The 11,583-nt window shown below is 34.0% G+C and overlaps 1 protein-coding gene across 2 annotated transcripts; it reads left to right on the top strand.

Moving 5' to 3' along the window:
- Nucleotides 1–3,331: 3,331 nt before the first annotated feature.
- LOC140766244 (uncharacterized) lies at nt 3,332–11,181 on the top strand. 2 transcript variants are annotated; one of them, XM_073105732.1, is made up of 8 exons: nt 3,332–3,722; nt 5,688–5,816; nt 5,962–6,054; nt 6,140–6,266; nt 8,077–8,183; nt 9,275–9,355; nt 10,386–10,471; nt 10,572–11,181. In XM_073105732.1, exons 1-8 carry the CDS (start codon nt 3,432–3,434, stop codon nt 10,786–10,788), a joined length of 1,131 nt encoding a protein of 376 aa, XP_072961833.1. In that variant the 5' UTR covers nt 3,332–3,431; the 3' UTR covers nt 10,789–11,181. The 2 variants fall into 2 exon arrangements, with proteins under 2 accessions (XP_072961833.1, XP_072961832.1); XM_073105731.1 differs by having other exon boundaries at nt 3,335–3,722; nt 5,676–5,816.
- Nucleotides 11,182–11,583: the final 402 nt, after the last annotated feature.

The following is an 11,583-nucleotide window of genomic DNA, read 5'->3' as shown; positions in this document are numbered from 1 at the left end:
TAATTTTCTCTCTCTTCTAGCTTTGAGATTTTGCCAAAAGAAAATAAAAAGTATTATAAGTTTTGTTCACAACTTCACCCAAACTTTTGAAAAAGCACCAATTTTGAGGATATCTCTCAACATTAAATTTAGAGAGATATCTTCAATTGAGCATCGTCTTATATGCAAGCGAAACAAACGACCTTTCGACATTGCCTTACTAGAGCTAAGAGGCGATGTACAAGCCAAGTAAATTGGCTTTGCAAGATCAGTTTGGTAATTACGTAAGTTTTTATTTAAATATAAATTGTCATCGTACCACTAGCAACACATTAAATAATGTTTTGTCTTCTTTTTTTGTTTCATATGACTAACGAGAGATAAGAGAAGAGATAAGATTTCTTTCTTCTCCTACAGCAAAACAAACTTTTTGCAACAAACTTTTTTTTCACCTCTCTAATGGAATAGCTCAAAAAAGTCTACCTCTATACCATTGTGCCAGATATCAAATTGTTACCTCCACTAGTGAGAATTAGATAGAGGCAAAAATGAAAGAAAAGAATGCGAGATAAAATAGAAAATATACTCAAAAGATAAAAAAAAAGTGGAGCATAATTATTATGGATCATGTGTTTGTTCCTGATCAAGCTCAGATGCAAGAAAGTAGTCCGCGTAGTCGGAGGAGAATAATCTCAAAGTATTCTCCCGTAATCAAAAAATTACAAAACCAGTAGTGATCGTTCCATATCTTCCTAATTTATATTTTTGATATTCACTCCCTTCATAGATTCTAAATGTATCTAGGGCAAAAATACGCAATATTGCGGTGAAGGTGGAGATGATGGGTGATGGTGATGATGGTGATAAAGGTGATGATAATAGTGATGGATTTGATGGCACGTGGTGTCGAAGGAATGAGGATGAGGGGCGAGAAGTTGGTCGAGATCCCAAGGAGGAGGGAGGACTCGATGGTCGAGGGGGATTAGAGGTAATTGGCGTCAAGATGACACACGGCTAGGGCTTGAACGAGAAGGGAGAAGAGTTGAGGTAGAGGAGGAAGGGAAGAAAATTCAATATTCATTCATAATCCATAATTAGGTTCTATCCACATATTAAGAGGCTAGCCTAACAAGCCAAACTAATAAATGGTAAACCTAGAAACAATACATTCTCGTGCGATTGAGTTCGAACGGGATTAAGCACGTTCGAACGCACAGTTCGCGCTTTCTATATATGCAAACGTATACAGGCGTTAGAACGAGGGCATTTGAACACAACAACTAGAATTCTTATTTTCTAAAGAAAACTAATAAACCAAAACAAGAAAATATGATCCTTAAGTTGTATCCATACATGAGATGACTTAGTGTGGTCCGAATCACATCAATATTGTAAGATATTACCAAGACAATCTTAATGATGCAAATAACCAAGTGTATGCATCAGCTCCGGTACTTGTCGACATTCTAATTTTCTTAGAGTTTTATTTGTTAATCTGTTTGTATATATGGATTCCCATTTTATATTTATAGACTTCTATTTTGTATTTATGTGATCTATTACTAATCAATATTTATAGAATTAAGTTCAATGAAATTTCTCTAGAATACCTAGTAAATCCTAAGCATCCATAGTTAGTAACTATGGAATCTACGACTATTAATTATGAAATAAGTAGATTATTAATATTTGCATACAACAGCAAATAATCTATAAATTTTAAAATATTTGTATATAACAACATGTATTATGATACACAATCAAATATAATTCCATACTTACTATCCCGGATTCTATAATTAATAACTATAGATTCCATAGTTATTAACTATGAACTCTATTATTACTAAATATAGATTGCATAGTTTTTAAGTATGGATCCCATAGTTATAATTATGGATTCCATACTAATTAATTTTCATAGTTCATATTTTAAGATTTTGTATGGATTCATAGTTAATTATTGTATACAAATATTTTAGAAATTATCTATAGATTATTTAGTACACAAACATTTTAGAAATTGACTAATTGTTGTTGCACATAAACATTTTAGATATATATATATATATTGTTCCAAATAAAACTTATTATTTTATAAAATTAGTTTTCATCGTAACAAATTAATACGTGGGCTTGATTTCTTTAGTACTCTTCCATCGTAGATGAGCTATTACTTGTCTAAGCACGATATTTATTGTTACGGTAACTGTGGTTTTATTTGGAATTTTTATTATTTTTTGACCTCTAACGATACTTCATTTTTTTTTTATAATTTTTGTTATAATTTCTGCACGAAGCTTAGCCATATTATTTTGTACAAATGTCATCGGTGAGCCACTTCGTAAATGATTCTTGTACTCCATAAAGAAAATCCTACGATCCACTCTATAAAAAAGATCTCATTAGTAACAAACTATATTGATAAGCAAACTAATATTTCACTTGAGTATTCAAAAACCTTCAACGTTTTCATCTTCTCGTGACTAATATTCTATCTTCTGCATTTGAATTCTTAGATCGATTTTTCTTATGATGGGACCCATAAAAAATAGAATATGTACATAATAAACAAATTAACTAGAGTATTATCCACAAATTCAGAATAAAAAAACTAAATTAAGTAATACCAGACTAAAAACTTATTAATAGTAGACTTCATAGTTGGTATCTTCCGATTCCAAACTTACTATGGATTTCAAAGATGCTAACTATGAATTCAAAAATATTATTTATGGATTTCATAGTATTTAACTACGAAATAGCAAGTAAAGAACATAAAATAATCACAACCTTAGAAGATATAAAATTAAACCAAGTACAATAAGGAATTTTTTTACATAAATTATCAAATGTAATAGAGTAATACAATACAATACCATTTAGGCTTCCATGTAAAAGGACAAAGTGAATTGACATATACCCAAAATCCTAAATAACCTTCAATCCTATCTAATATGACATCTCTTCTAACCAGCCCATTTATTCTCCTCCAATTTCAGTATGAGCAAAGCAATTCATAAAGAAGAAACTTAACATTACATAAGTGGAAACGAGAATAAGGATGAGATCTACGTAAGCTTTGCACTCTTTGAAGGAAAGGAAAAGCCCCAGCTACACGCATTGGTTCTTTTAGCCGTACACAAATGTGGATTTGAGAAAGGGAGAGCTTTCACTGGCAAAGAAGAATAAGGTATGAATGATTTGCTGTTGGGGGAGGAGAAGGGTTAATATTCATAAGATATTTTTAATTTTCTTGGTTCATATTTTACAAATAATATCTCCCTATGTTTAATACAAGAAGATAACATCAAAGTTGGCTCGCAATAGTGTCTTTCTTTCTAAACAATGAGCTCGACCATATTCATTATTGATTATTATTCCATAACACATTCGGTGTGACTGTCTCTCTCTCGGACCTGCACGCGAACACCTAACCTGCATATCCCGCGATGCTCACGACTCCCACCCGTGTCTTGGCCCCTCGATTCCGCGCACCCCCTTATAAACCTCGCGCGCACCGTCCCACGTTAACAGCTCGTTGGTCCTCCATGGCGGCCTCAGACCCCAAAGAAGGCGTTGTCGAGGTAGAGAGCGACGCAGTGAGCTTGAGCGAGTGGCAGGGCTGGGGCGCCTCCTCTCCCGTCCCGGCCATGGTGACCCAGGTGGTCCAAGAATTGAAGGCATTGGAGAGAGACATGGAGACCAACATGAGCTTTGGTGGGCTTGGTGGTAAGCTCCAGGTTGGTAGTTGATAATCGATCTGAGCTATTATACTTGCGATGAATTCGAAAGTCGATTTTGGGCTTGATAGATTAGAATGTGGACAAGTTTTAAAGAGCTTATCCTGTGAGATTAGGGGAATTCACATGCTCGTTAAGCTGTTTCCAGAATCCAGATGCTGTTTTTTATTTGCAAATTTCTTCTCCTCCTTCAGTGATGAAGTTGTTACTCGTTGACACCGTCATGTGAACTTACAATTTCACTAGCAGAGTAATTGTCTATTCATGTACATTCCTTTCATGTAATTGAAAGTTATCTGGTGTAATTTTGAGTTTACTCAAGTATCCTAGTATTTGCACTTTTTCCAGAGAGAACGTCAAATTTTAAGTACGACATTTTCCATATCATATATTGTCAGCTATACCTATCCAATATGGAGACAGAGTGTTTACTATTAAGAGCTCGTGCTTTAAAGTATGGTGCTGTTTTATTTTTTCAGATACTGAATCTCTCTTGTAAGTTGGTTGCTTCTAACTACTAAAATAGTATATAATCCATGATCTAATTCAATAATTCAGTTTAATCAATTATTAGCTCGTATGATAACATGGTGTCTTGAGTTGGAGTCCAACCAGAATCTTCTATTTAGTGTTGAAATTTCAAGAATTGACTGTCCACATGTAGCATCTTTAATTTTGAAATATTATATTTGATAATTTACTTGATCAATGTTTTAGGATAGTTGTCAAGCTACTTAACATAAGTACACAACAAATAGAGGTTTCCATGGATTATGTTGTTTGTCACTGAACTTGTTTTAATTGGTGAAATCTAAGATAAAAGTGAATCATAAGGTAGAAATATCGAGAACATACTTAGAAACTAGAGGTTTTATAACATGTAATTCTAAGATCAGTTATATTGGATGCAATTTTAGAAAGTTAAGGGCTCAAGGCATCAAACCAAAGGGAAAAGTATTTTTAACTGACAGGAGATACCTAAGAGGGAGTTTTTCCGTTACTTTGAATCCACAATTCATTAAGTGGGGACTGGGGAGATTATGAGGATATAACAAATACTATTGTAGCATGATTTCATGGAATTGAGAATTGTGTGATTGGCATATATCCTTAAGATGGAGGAAATAAAATTTGCAGGACAAGACCAGGAATGCTTTCTACAATGAATTTTCCGCAAGTAGAAGAACTATATGTAAAATTAAAAGTTGTCAATTATATGAAGATATTGAGAAGGATGAGTAGCATTACTAGGAAAGGTAGACTAAGCAATGGTTATAAGTGATACATGTTAGAAGTAGCATCGGTGGAGGATAAGTTAGTGAGACTCAATTAAGATAGATGGAAATGTGCACCACATGATGTGGTAGCAGGAGTGATTTCACTCTAGTGAAACATTCCAGAGAGTCAGGCAAAAGCAAATTTGTTCTGGAAGGAACATGCAGGGAAAAGCCCTTGTTGACACTTGACACAGCCCCTTGTGCTAAATAGACATTGATGGAGGAAAAAGATCTATATAGAGACTTCAAATAGTTGGGACCATAGGCTTAGTTGCGATTGTTATACATGTTGATCCTTTATGAGAGGCTCCAGGCCCACATTTGTGGGTAAATATTAGGTTATATAAAGGATATAAAGTCCAAGATCTCTAACACCCTAATCTTTTGTAGCAGTAGGTTAGTAAGGTTCCCAAGAAAGTTGGATCATTCAAATTTGAAACTTTTTGTTCTATAATATTTTAACTTGTTGGATTGATAGGCTATATAACACAAATACATTCAGTTGGGTCTTTCATATCACGTTAATGACCTTTTCCTTTTATAATTGAAAGTGGAAAATTATGATGGACTTGATCACTTCTATAATATTTATTCTTAGGCTTACAAAATTGAGGTATTAACATTATGCAATTTGGTGTTAATTTTTTTCTCATTTATTCTAATATGAACCTTTTAGGGAAATTTCAAGGCTCAGGAGGATAAGAAACATAGAGCAGTTTATGAAACTTTAACTGATTCTGAGAAGAAGCTGCAATTTTTTGCTGCTCGGCAGATAGCTTGTCGATTGCTTGGGAGTAGGGGATACCTTTGCCAAAAGGTACAATTAGTGAATATTTTGTTTGAGTGTCACTTTTATAAAAGAAGATATGTTGCTTAATCTGATTTTGCAATCCTTTTTCTTCTTCTTTTCTAGATTATTCTTGTTACTCACATGTGGGAATTGTTCATCTAAATTTTTCTAGTGCTGGCTTCCAATGGAAGACTGTATGTGTTCTAGACTTGCTCCATGCACTTTGTGGAGTGGAATAAGATTTTGGCTCTACATGCATCCAAAGGTGTGTCAACATATATAACCTTTGATATAACTTGTTATATTTGGATAGTTCAGTCATCAGTGCTTAAGTTTACTTAATTTTGCAGGACTTCTTGCGCCAAAATAATACTGGAAAGTTGTTGTGGCAAATATTTGGTACTCAAGCTGCATCGTTGTGCCTTTTTGGCATTCCTGAACTTGAGGAAATCATGTGGGATGCATTCAGACATTCAGGTTATATCTGAATTTGTTTTGATTAAATCAGATTCTATATTGTTTTTGGAAGACTGGTTTAATTTGATAACTGCTGAATTAGTTTGATATCTGAATCTCTTCTACTAAATTGTTAACTATCCCATGGAGTTTAAACAAGTTATTAGTCATTACTATCATGGATAACCGTAGGCACATGCTGACTGTTTCTTCATGTATTAGTTGGCTCAAGCTTTTCAAATGTATCTCATTAAGGACATTAGTTGCCTTTGTTAATTATACTTTCTGGATACATCCTAAACCTCCATACCAGAGTCATATATCAGTTTCTACTTTCTACTGGAACTTTAAACCTAACTTTTATGCCCATTTATTGAACTTTCTTGTATTTGTAAAGGACTAGGTAATTATCATACATTTCTTTGCTATTGAAGGTTGTGCGAGATCCTTTTAACTCATTGTCTTGGATATTAAATAAGATATATGCATCTGAGAGATCAGGAAAGGAAAACAGATTGCACAAATGATTAAGTTTCATCCAACCAGTAAGTATTATCAAGTGTTGCTAGAACTCTAAATGAAAATTTTATTTTGGAATGGAGTTTAGATGTTGCCATTCTAGCTTTACTAGGAATTAATACTTAATAATACCAAATGTTTCATGTTTCAATTTCTTCTTGGTGTGAAAAATGGGAATTAAGATGTTTTGCATCACTTAATTGATAGTAATCCTTGCTGTGTTGCACCCAAGTGTTCCGTCGGATTGAGTGGCGGAAATAATCTCTCTACAAATGGAGGTAGGTTCTCATATCTTAGCCTCATTAGACCCCTCATTAGTGGGACCCTTTTGACCTGTGATGCCGTTTTAGTTTTTAATACTAGAAAATCAAAGCATCTCTTTTCCAATTAACACGACAAAGCCATTTGTCACACTGATGAAAGAAGAATGAAGGATTGACACATTCTAATACATAAAACATTGACATACTCTGTATTGTTCAAACATTTATGATGTGACATGCTTTTACAAAGCATTCATGTGAAGGCAAGTAGTTGTGTCAAATATAGCCAAAAATTCCTCTTGACAACCTGAAATTCAAATAAATATAGGTAGATTATATGTATCCTGTTTTGTCTTTCAAGTTTGTTATGGACAATTTGCTTTACAACCTAATCTGGATACCTATGTAGCATGAAGTCTTGTCCATGATAAGTTGTACAAAAGTTTATCCTGTCCACCGAGCTGCTTCATGGATTCTCATTTCTCTGGCCTGGAAATTATCCATCAGATCAGAAGATGGACTAGGGAGCTGCCAATGGTGATGTGCTCTCACCGAAACGAACATGCTCTTTCAGTTGAGCTCCCTTAGACATTAACTGAGACCTATAACTATAACAACAGGTGATTAAGTATAACTCTAACAGAGATCTATACTATAGCATCATTTATTCTCAACTTTGGTGGGCCTTGTAACATTCAGTCTTTGCTGGTCTTAGAGATAGACATGGTAATAAGAATTTAGGTCTCTAGATATGCAGTGTCAAGTTTCTGTCCGATGCACTGTCTATCCTCTAATATACTTATTTAGTGCCTTCAATCGAGTCTTAAGTGGGAAAAGTATTTCTCTCTCATATCAAATAGAGCTTACCTATTCAGCGGCTAATCACAGTTCAAATATTAGGGAATATCACTTAATGCATGATGATTTTAATTTTTCTTCTTCATAATGTTGGTGCTATTTTATGCGATTAATTTGTGTTCGTCATAATAATTCTGAACATCTGTCAGTTTATTCCTGACTTCTTTTTTTTCTTTCCTTCGTCTTCTCAGGAAAAGGCATGGTTTGGTTCCTATACCCAAGTAAGAATTCATCTCCCAAGTCAATTCAGGATGTTCTCTTTGATGAGCAACTTATGAGTTCTGAAGATCAAAAGAGGGTATTCATATTTTGGTTATTTGAGCCTGTAACTGATTTGTTAAAACTCACAATGTTCTGATTTCCTTACAATTTTGGTTGTTCTGCAACCATGCAAGATTCAAATTTCTGGAAGGGTTCTTTTGTAGAATATGATGATCTGTCATGCTTGCAGCTTGTGCAAATTACAGGCAGGCATCCATATTTTTAAGATGGGGCGAAATTTTTTAAAGAATGAGTTACATCCTATTGCAGGATAGTAAGTCAAATATCCTTTGCATAAGCTGGAATCTCATTGAAGCTAATTATGCAAAATGGCATCTTATGTATTGGTGCAAAAGGAAAAGAAAAGAGAGGAATTTTTTTTTTCTTCTTATAGTTCAAATGTATATAAAAATCAACTGCAGAAAGTAGTTCCACAATTAAGGGAATGGGTTATAGCTTAAGTCGAAAGTTGGAGAAGAATAAAAGAAATATCCAAAGACAGTCCAATTATAAGAATTTTGATGTTACCTCAATTCTCTAATCCGCTTATTCCGTGATTTCAGCAGTAGCCTTAGGTGCCTAGAGAAGTTTCATAGGTGGATGTCACTTAGTCTCCAATGTTGGAGTGCTGTAAATGGCTCATCAAGTCACACTAGACAGATTAGAAGATGTTTTAGGGAAATCTTTTTCCATTATGTTGAGTCCTGCTGATTATATTTAATAGAAGAAGAAAAACAGCATTTTCTATTTTTGTTGCCTTTCATCTTAAAAGCAAATTAATCTCCTTACAGCCTGTGTTTGCCCATCAATTTGCAGTCTATATCTCTGGGACTTTACATGAGCTAAAAGCATTAAGGTCCTTTCCCATTCCTTAGCTGTAAAGATATATATAGAGCATTAACATGTATGACTGTAACAAAACCAAATCAGTAAAGAAATTATTGTTCTCTGTTCATACATGCGAACCTTTAAGCATCAACACAAGTTGTTGTAAAAATATAACAATTCATCTTTAGCCAAAATTCTTCTTTGTCATTGTACTGAAGGAGTTTAGCTAATCTTGTATGCTTTTAAATGCAAATACTAGTGATTTCAAATGCTTTATTCTTATTTATGTGTATTGTGCAGGATCTTAGAGATAAACCTGTAAACTTTGTTTTGATTGATGGTACCTGGAGCAATTCTGCTGCAATGTATAGAAGGTTAAAGGTAAAATCTGAGCTTTAGTTTCTGTTCATGTGATGATAACATTCTTTTTAAGCTATTTGGATGAGATAATCCATATTTTCTTTATCAGATAAAATAGTTCAATTCACATCTAATTTCTACAACCCTAATACTAAGGTATATTAACAGCATTTTTGTGTGATTTCAAAGTGTGCCCATTATGCATTATAAGTTGGCCTATATTTGAATTTTGGCATGGCTTTAAGATTTAACCTCTTTAGTACTTTATTACTATTTGAATTTTGAATAATGTCTTCTTTAATTTTTCAATAATACTGGAATGAGAACTGTTATTGGAAGGCCAAAGGTTCTCATGTTCTATCAATGAGATTATTACATATTCATGATGCTATGTACTGATATCCAATATTATATAGTCATGCAGATAAATATTTCAGAATAAGATCAATACGAATGGATGTGGTCAGCTGGATGAGAGTCTGATAGGGTGCAAGTATCGCTGGAAAGTTAATTTGCTGTTTCATGAAATTCACTGCCATGCAAATCCACATTTCCTTGTGACTAACTTTTACTTTTTTATATATCTGGAGATAAGTGATTAACTTCACAGAACAACTAAGCAAACAACTATATATATCTATTTATTCTCAACTTTGGCCCTTAATTAATAATGTGCTTCTATTCTTAAGAAATTAATTGGTTTCTTATTCCAGAAATTCAGATCAGAATCTTGAGATGGAATTTGTGTCTCTATGTGGTTAGTCCGTCAAATAATTTTCTTTAACAGTATGTCATTAGAGAAAAAATGCAATTAAAAGAAGTTCCAATTTGTGTGAGTGGAACTTTAAATCAAAATAGCAATAATATTTATCATGTATGTTCACTCAATCTGAGCACATCCTTGTCAAGAGAGTAACGACAGGAACTGAAGTGATGTTCCATGGTAGCCTTTAGGCTGTTGGATATGTTATATGCCTTTTGTGACTGTTTGATGAAAAATGGTGTTCTTTGCTCAATTAAATTTCCTTGTAAACTAAGAGCTGCTTTGCAGGAGAGGTGGACATTATCATTGGGGGAGGAAAATCCACCTTGTATTTCACTATCGACTCTGGGTGCCTCTATAATGCATAAGCTACGGTGAGATCAACTCTTCTATTTTTGCTTGTCCTCTTGCCCTACCTTTTTTATGTTATTCTGAGCAATTTATTAGAACTCTATATACACTTCTTTATAACAGGCCTCAGCCAGCATGGGATCGCACTTGCACGGCTGCTGCTGCTGCTGGTCTTCTCTCAGAATTGCACCTCCGTCCTCAGCTCAGTCAACTTGGGTTGGACAAACATGCTGAAGCAGTTGAAACCTCGCTGGATATCTTATTGGATGCTCTCACAACCCGACGAATCCGTAGGGGTAGATCAATCACTCGAAGAGAGAGGCATAACAACTGCATATGATAACACATTTAATGGATGAAAGAGGAGGTACGTGATTTTCTTTTTAGCGACATAAAGCTAGTGAGCAGGTTATGTCGGTCAGTTTTTGAGTTAGATCTCCGGCTGGTTCGCACATTCACAGACTGTATTTTCTTTGAAATCATTCCATTTTTTTGTTGAAAGATTTCTTTGAAATCATTCTTAGGCTTGTGCCTACATAAAATTTGTAACTGGGACGTTCACCTAGATACGCTAAGGTTTTGTAATTACTTCTAAATGCAGAATTAATCTTTCTGCACCTATTCAGGCCAAAAGCTTGGCGAATAGAATTTGAGTATCTTTGAGTAAAATTGTAAACATGCAACTTTGGTAGTACTGGACTATGAATATGATTAAGTAGCTTCGAGCACTACAACATCCTTTGGTCTTGATTTGGTTGTCATCGTCGTGCTTCTAGGAAACTATCATTTGTTGCTTTAGTATACAACTTCTAAATTATAATTATTGGCTTTATTTCTTGAATAATTCCACTCCTAAATATTAGCATCTGACATTCAGGTCCCTTTTCTGAGTTCGTTTGGATCCATGTTATATCAAGATTAAGAAACACTGTAAATTTAAAACAAAAAAAAAAGAAAATTTATATTTAACACTTTGCCTTTTGACTAATCTGTGGTTTACGCCCTACATTTTAACTATTTGCAAGTAGAACTATATGTTATAACAATTATGTGCGGCAAACAGTTGAGTCAGGCTGATGGCATTGATGTGATATAAAGTTGATATTAAAGTATTAAAAAATAATAAATGTCTTGG

This window comes from Typha angustifolia, chromosome 8 (genome assembly GCF_048772165.1).
Source record: "Typha angustifolia cultivar Huaian chromosome 8, ASM4877216v1, whole genome shotgun sequence".
NCBI classification, from domain to species: Eukaryota; Viridiplantae; Streptophyta; class Magnoliopsida; order Poales; family Typhaceae; genus Typha; species Typha angustifolia.
The sequence above is the reverse complement of the archived record's forward strand: the minus strand, read 5'-3'. Positions and strand labels throughout refer to the sequence as shown.

Excerpts from the sequence above, each read along its gene's own strand:
- LOC140766244 (XM_073105731.1), top strand. The coding sequence starts at position 3,432 with ATGCTCACGACTCCCACCCGTGTCTTGGCCCCTCGATTCCGCGCACCC. Across the intron at positions 9,356-10,385 it reads CAATGTATAGAAGGTTAAAG|GAGAGGTGGACATTATCATT; the intron begins GTAAAATCTGAG and ends GCTGCTTTGCAG. Across the intron at positions 10,472-10,571 it reads TCTATAATGCATAAGCTACG|GCCTCAGCCAGCATGGGATC; the intron begins GTGAGATCAACT and ends TCTTTATAACAG.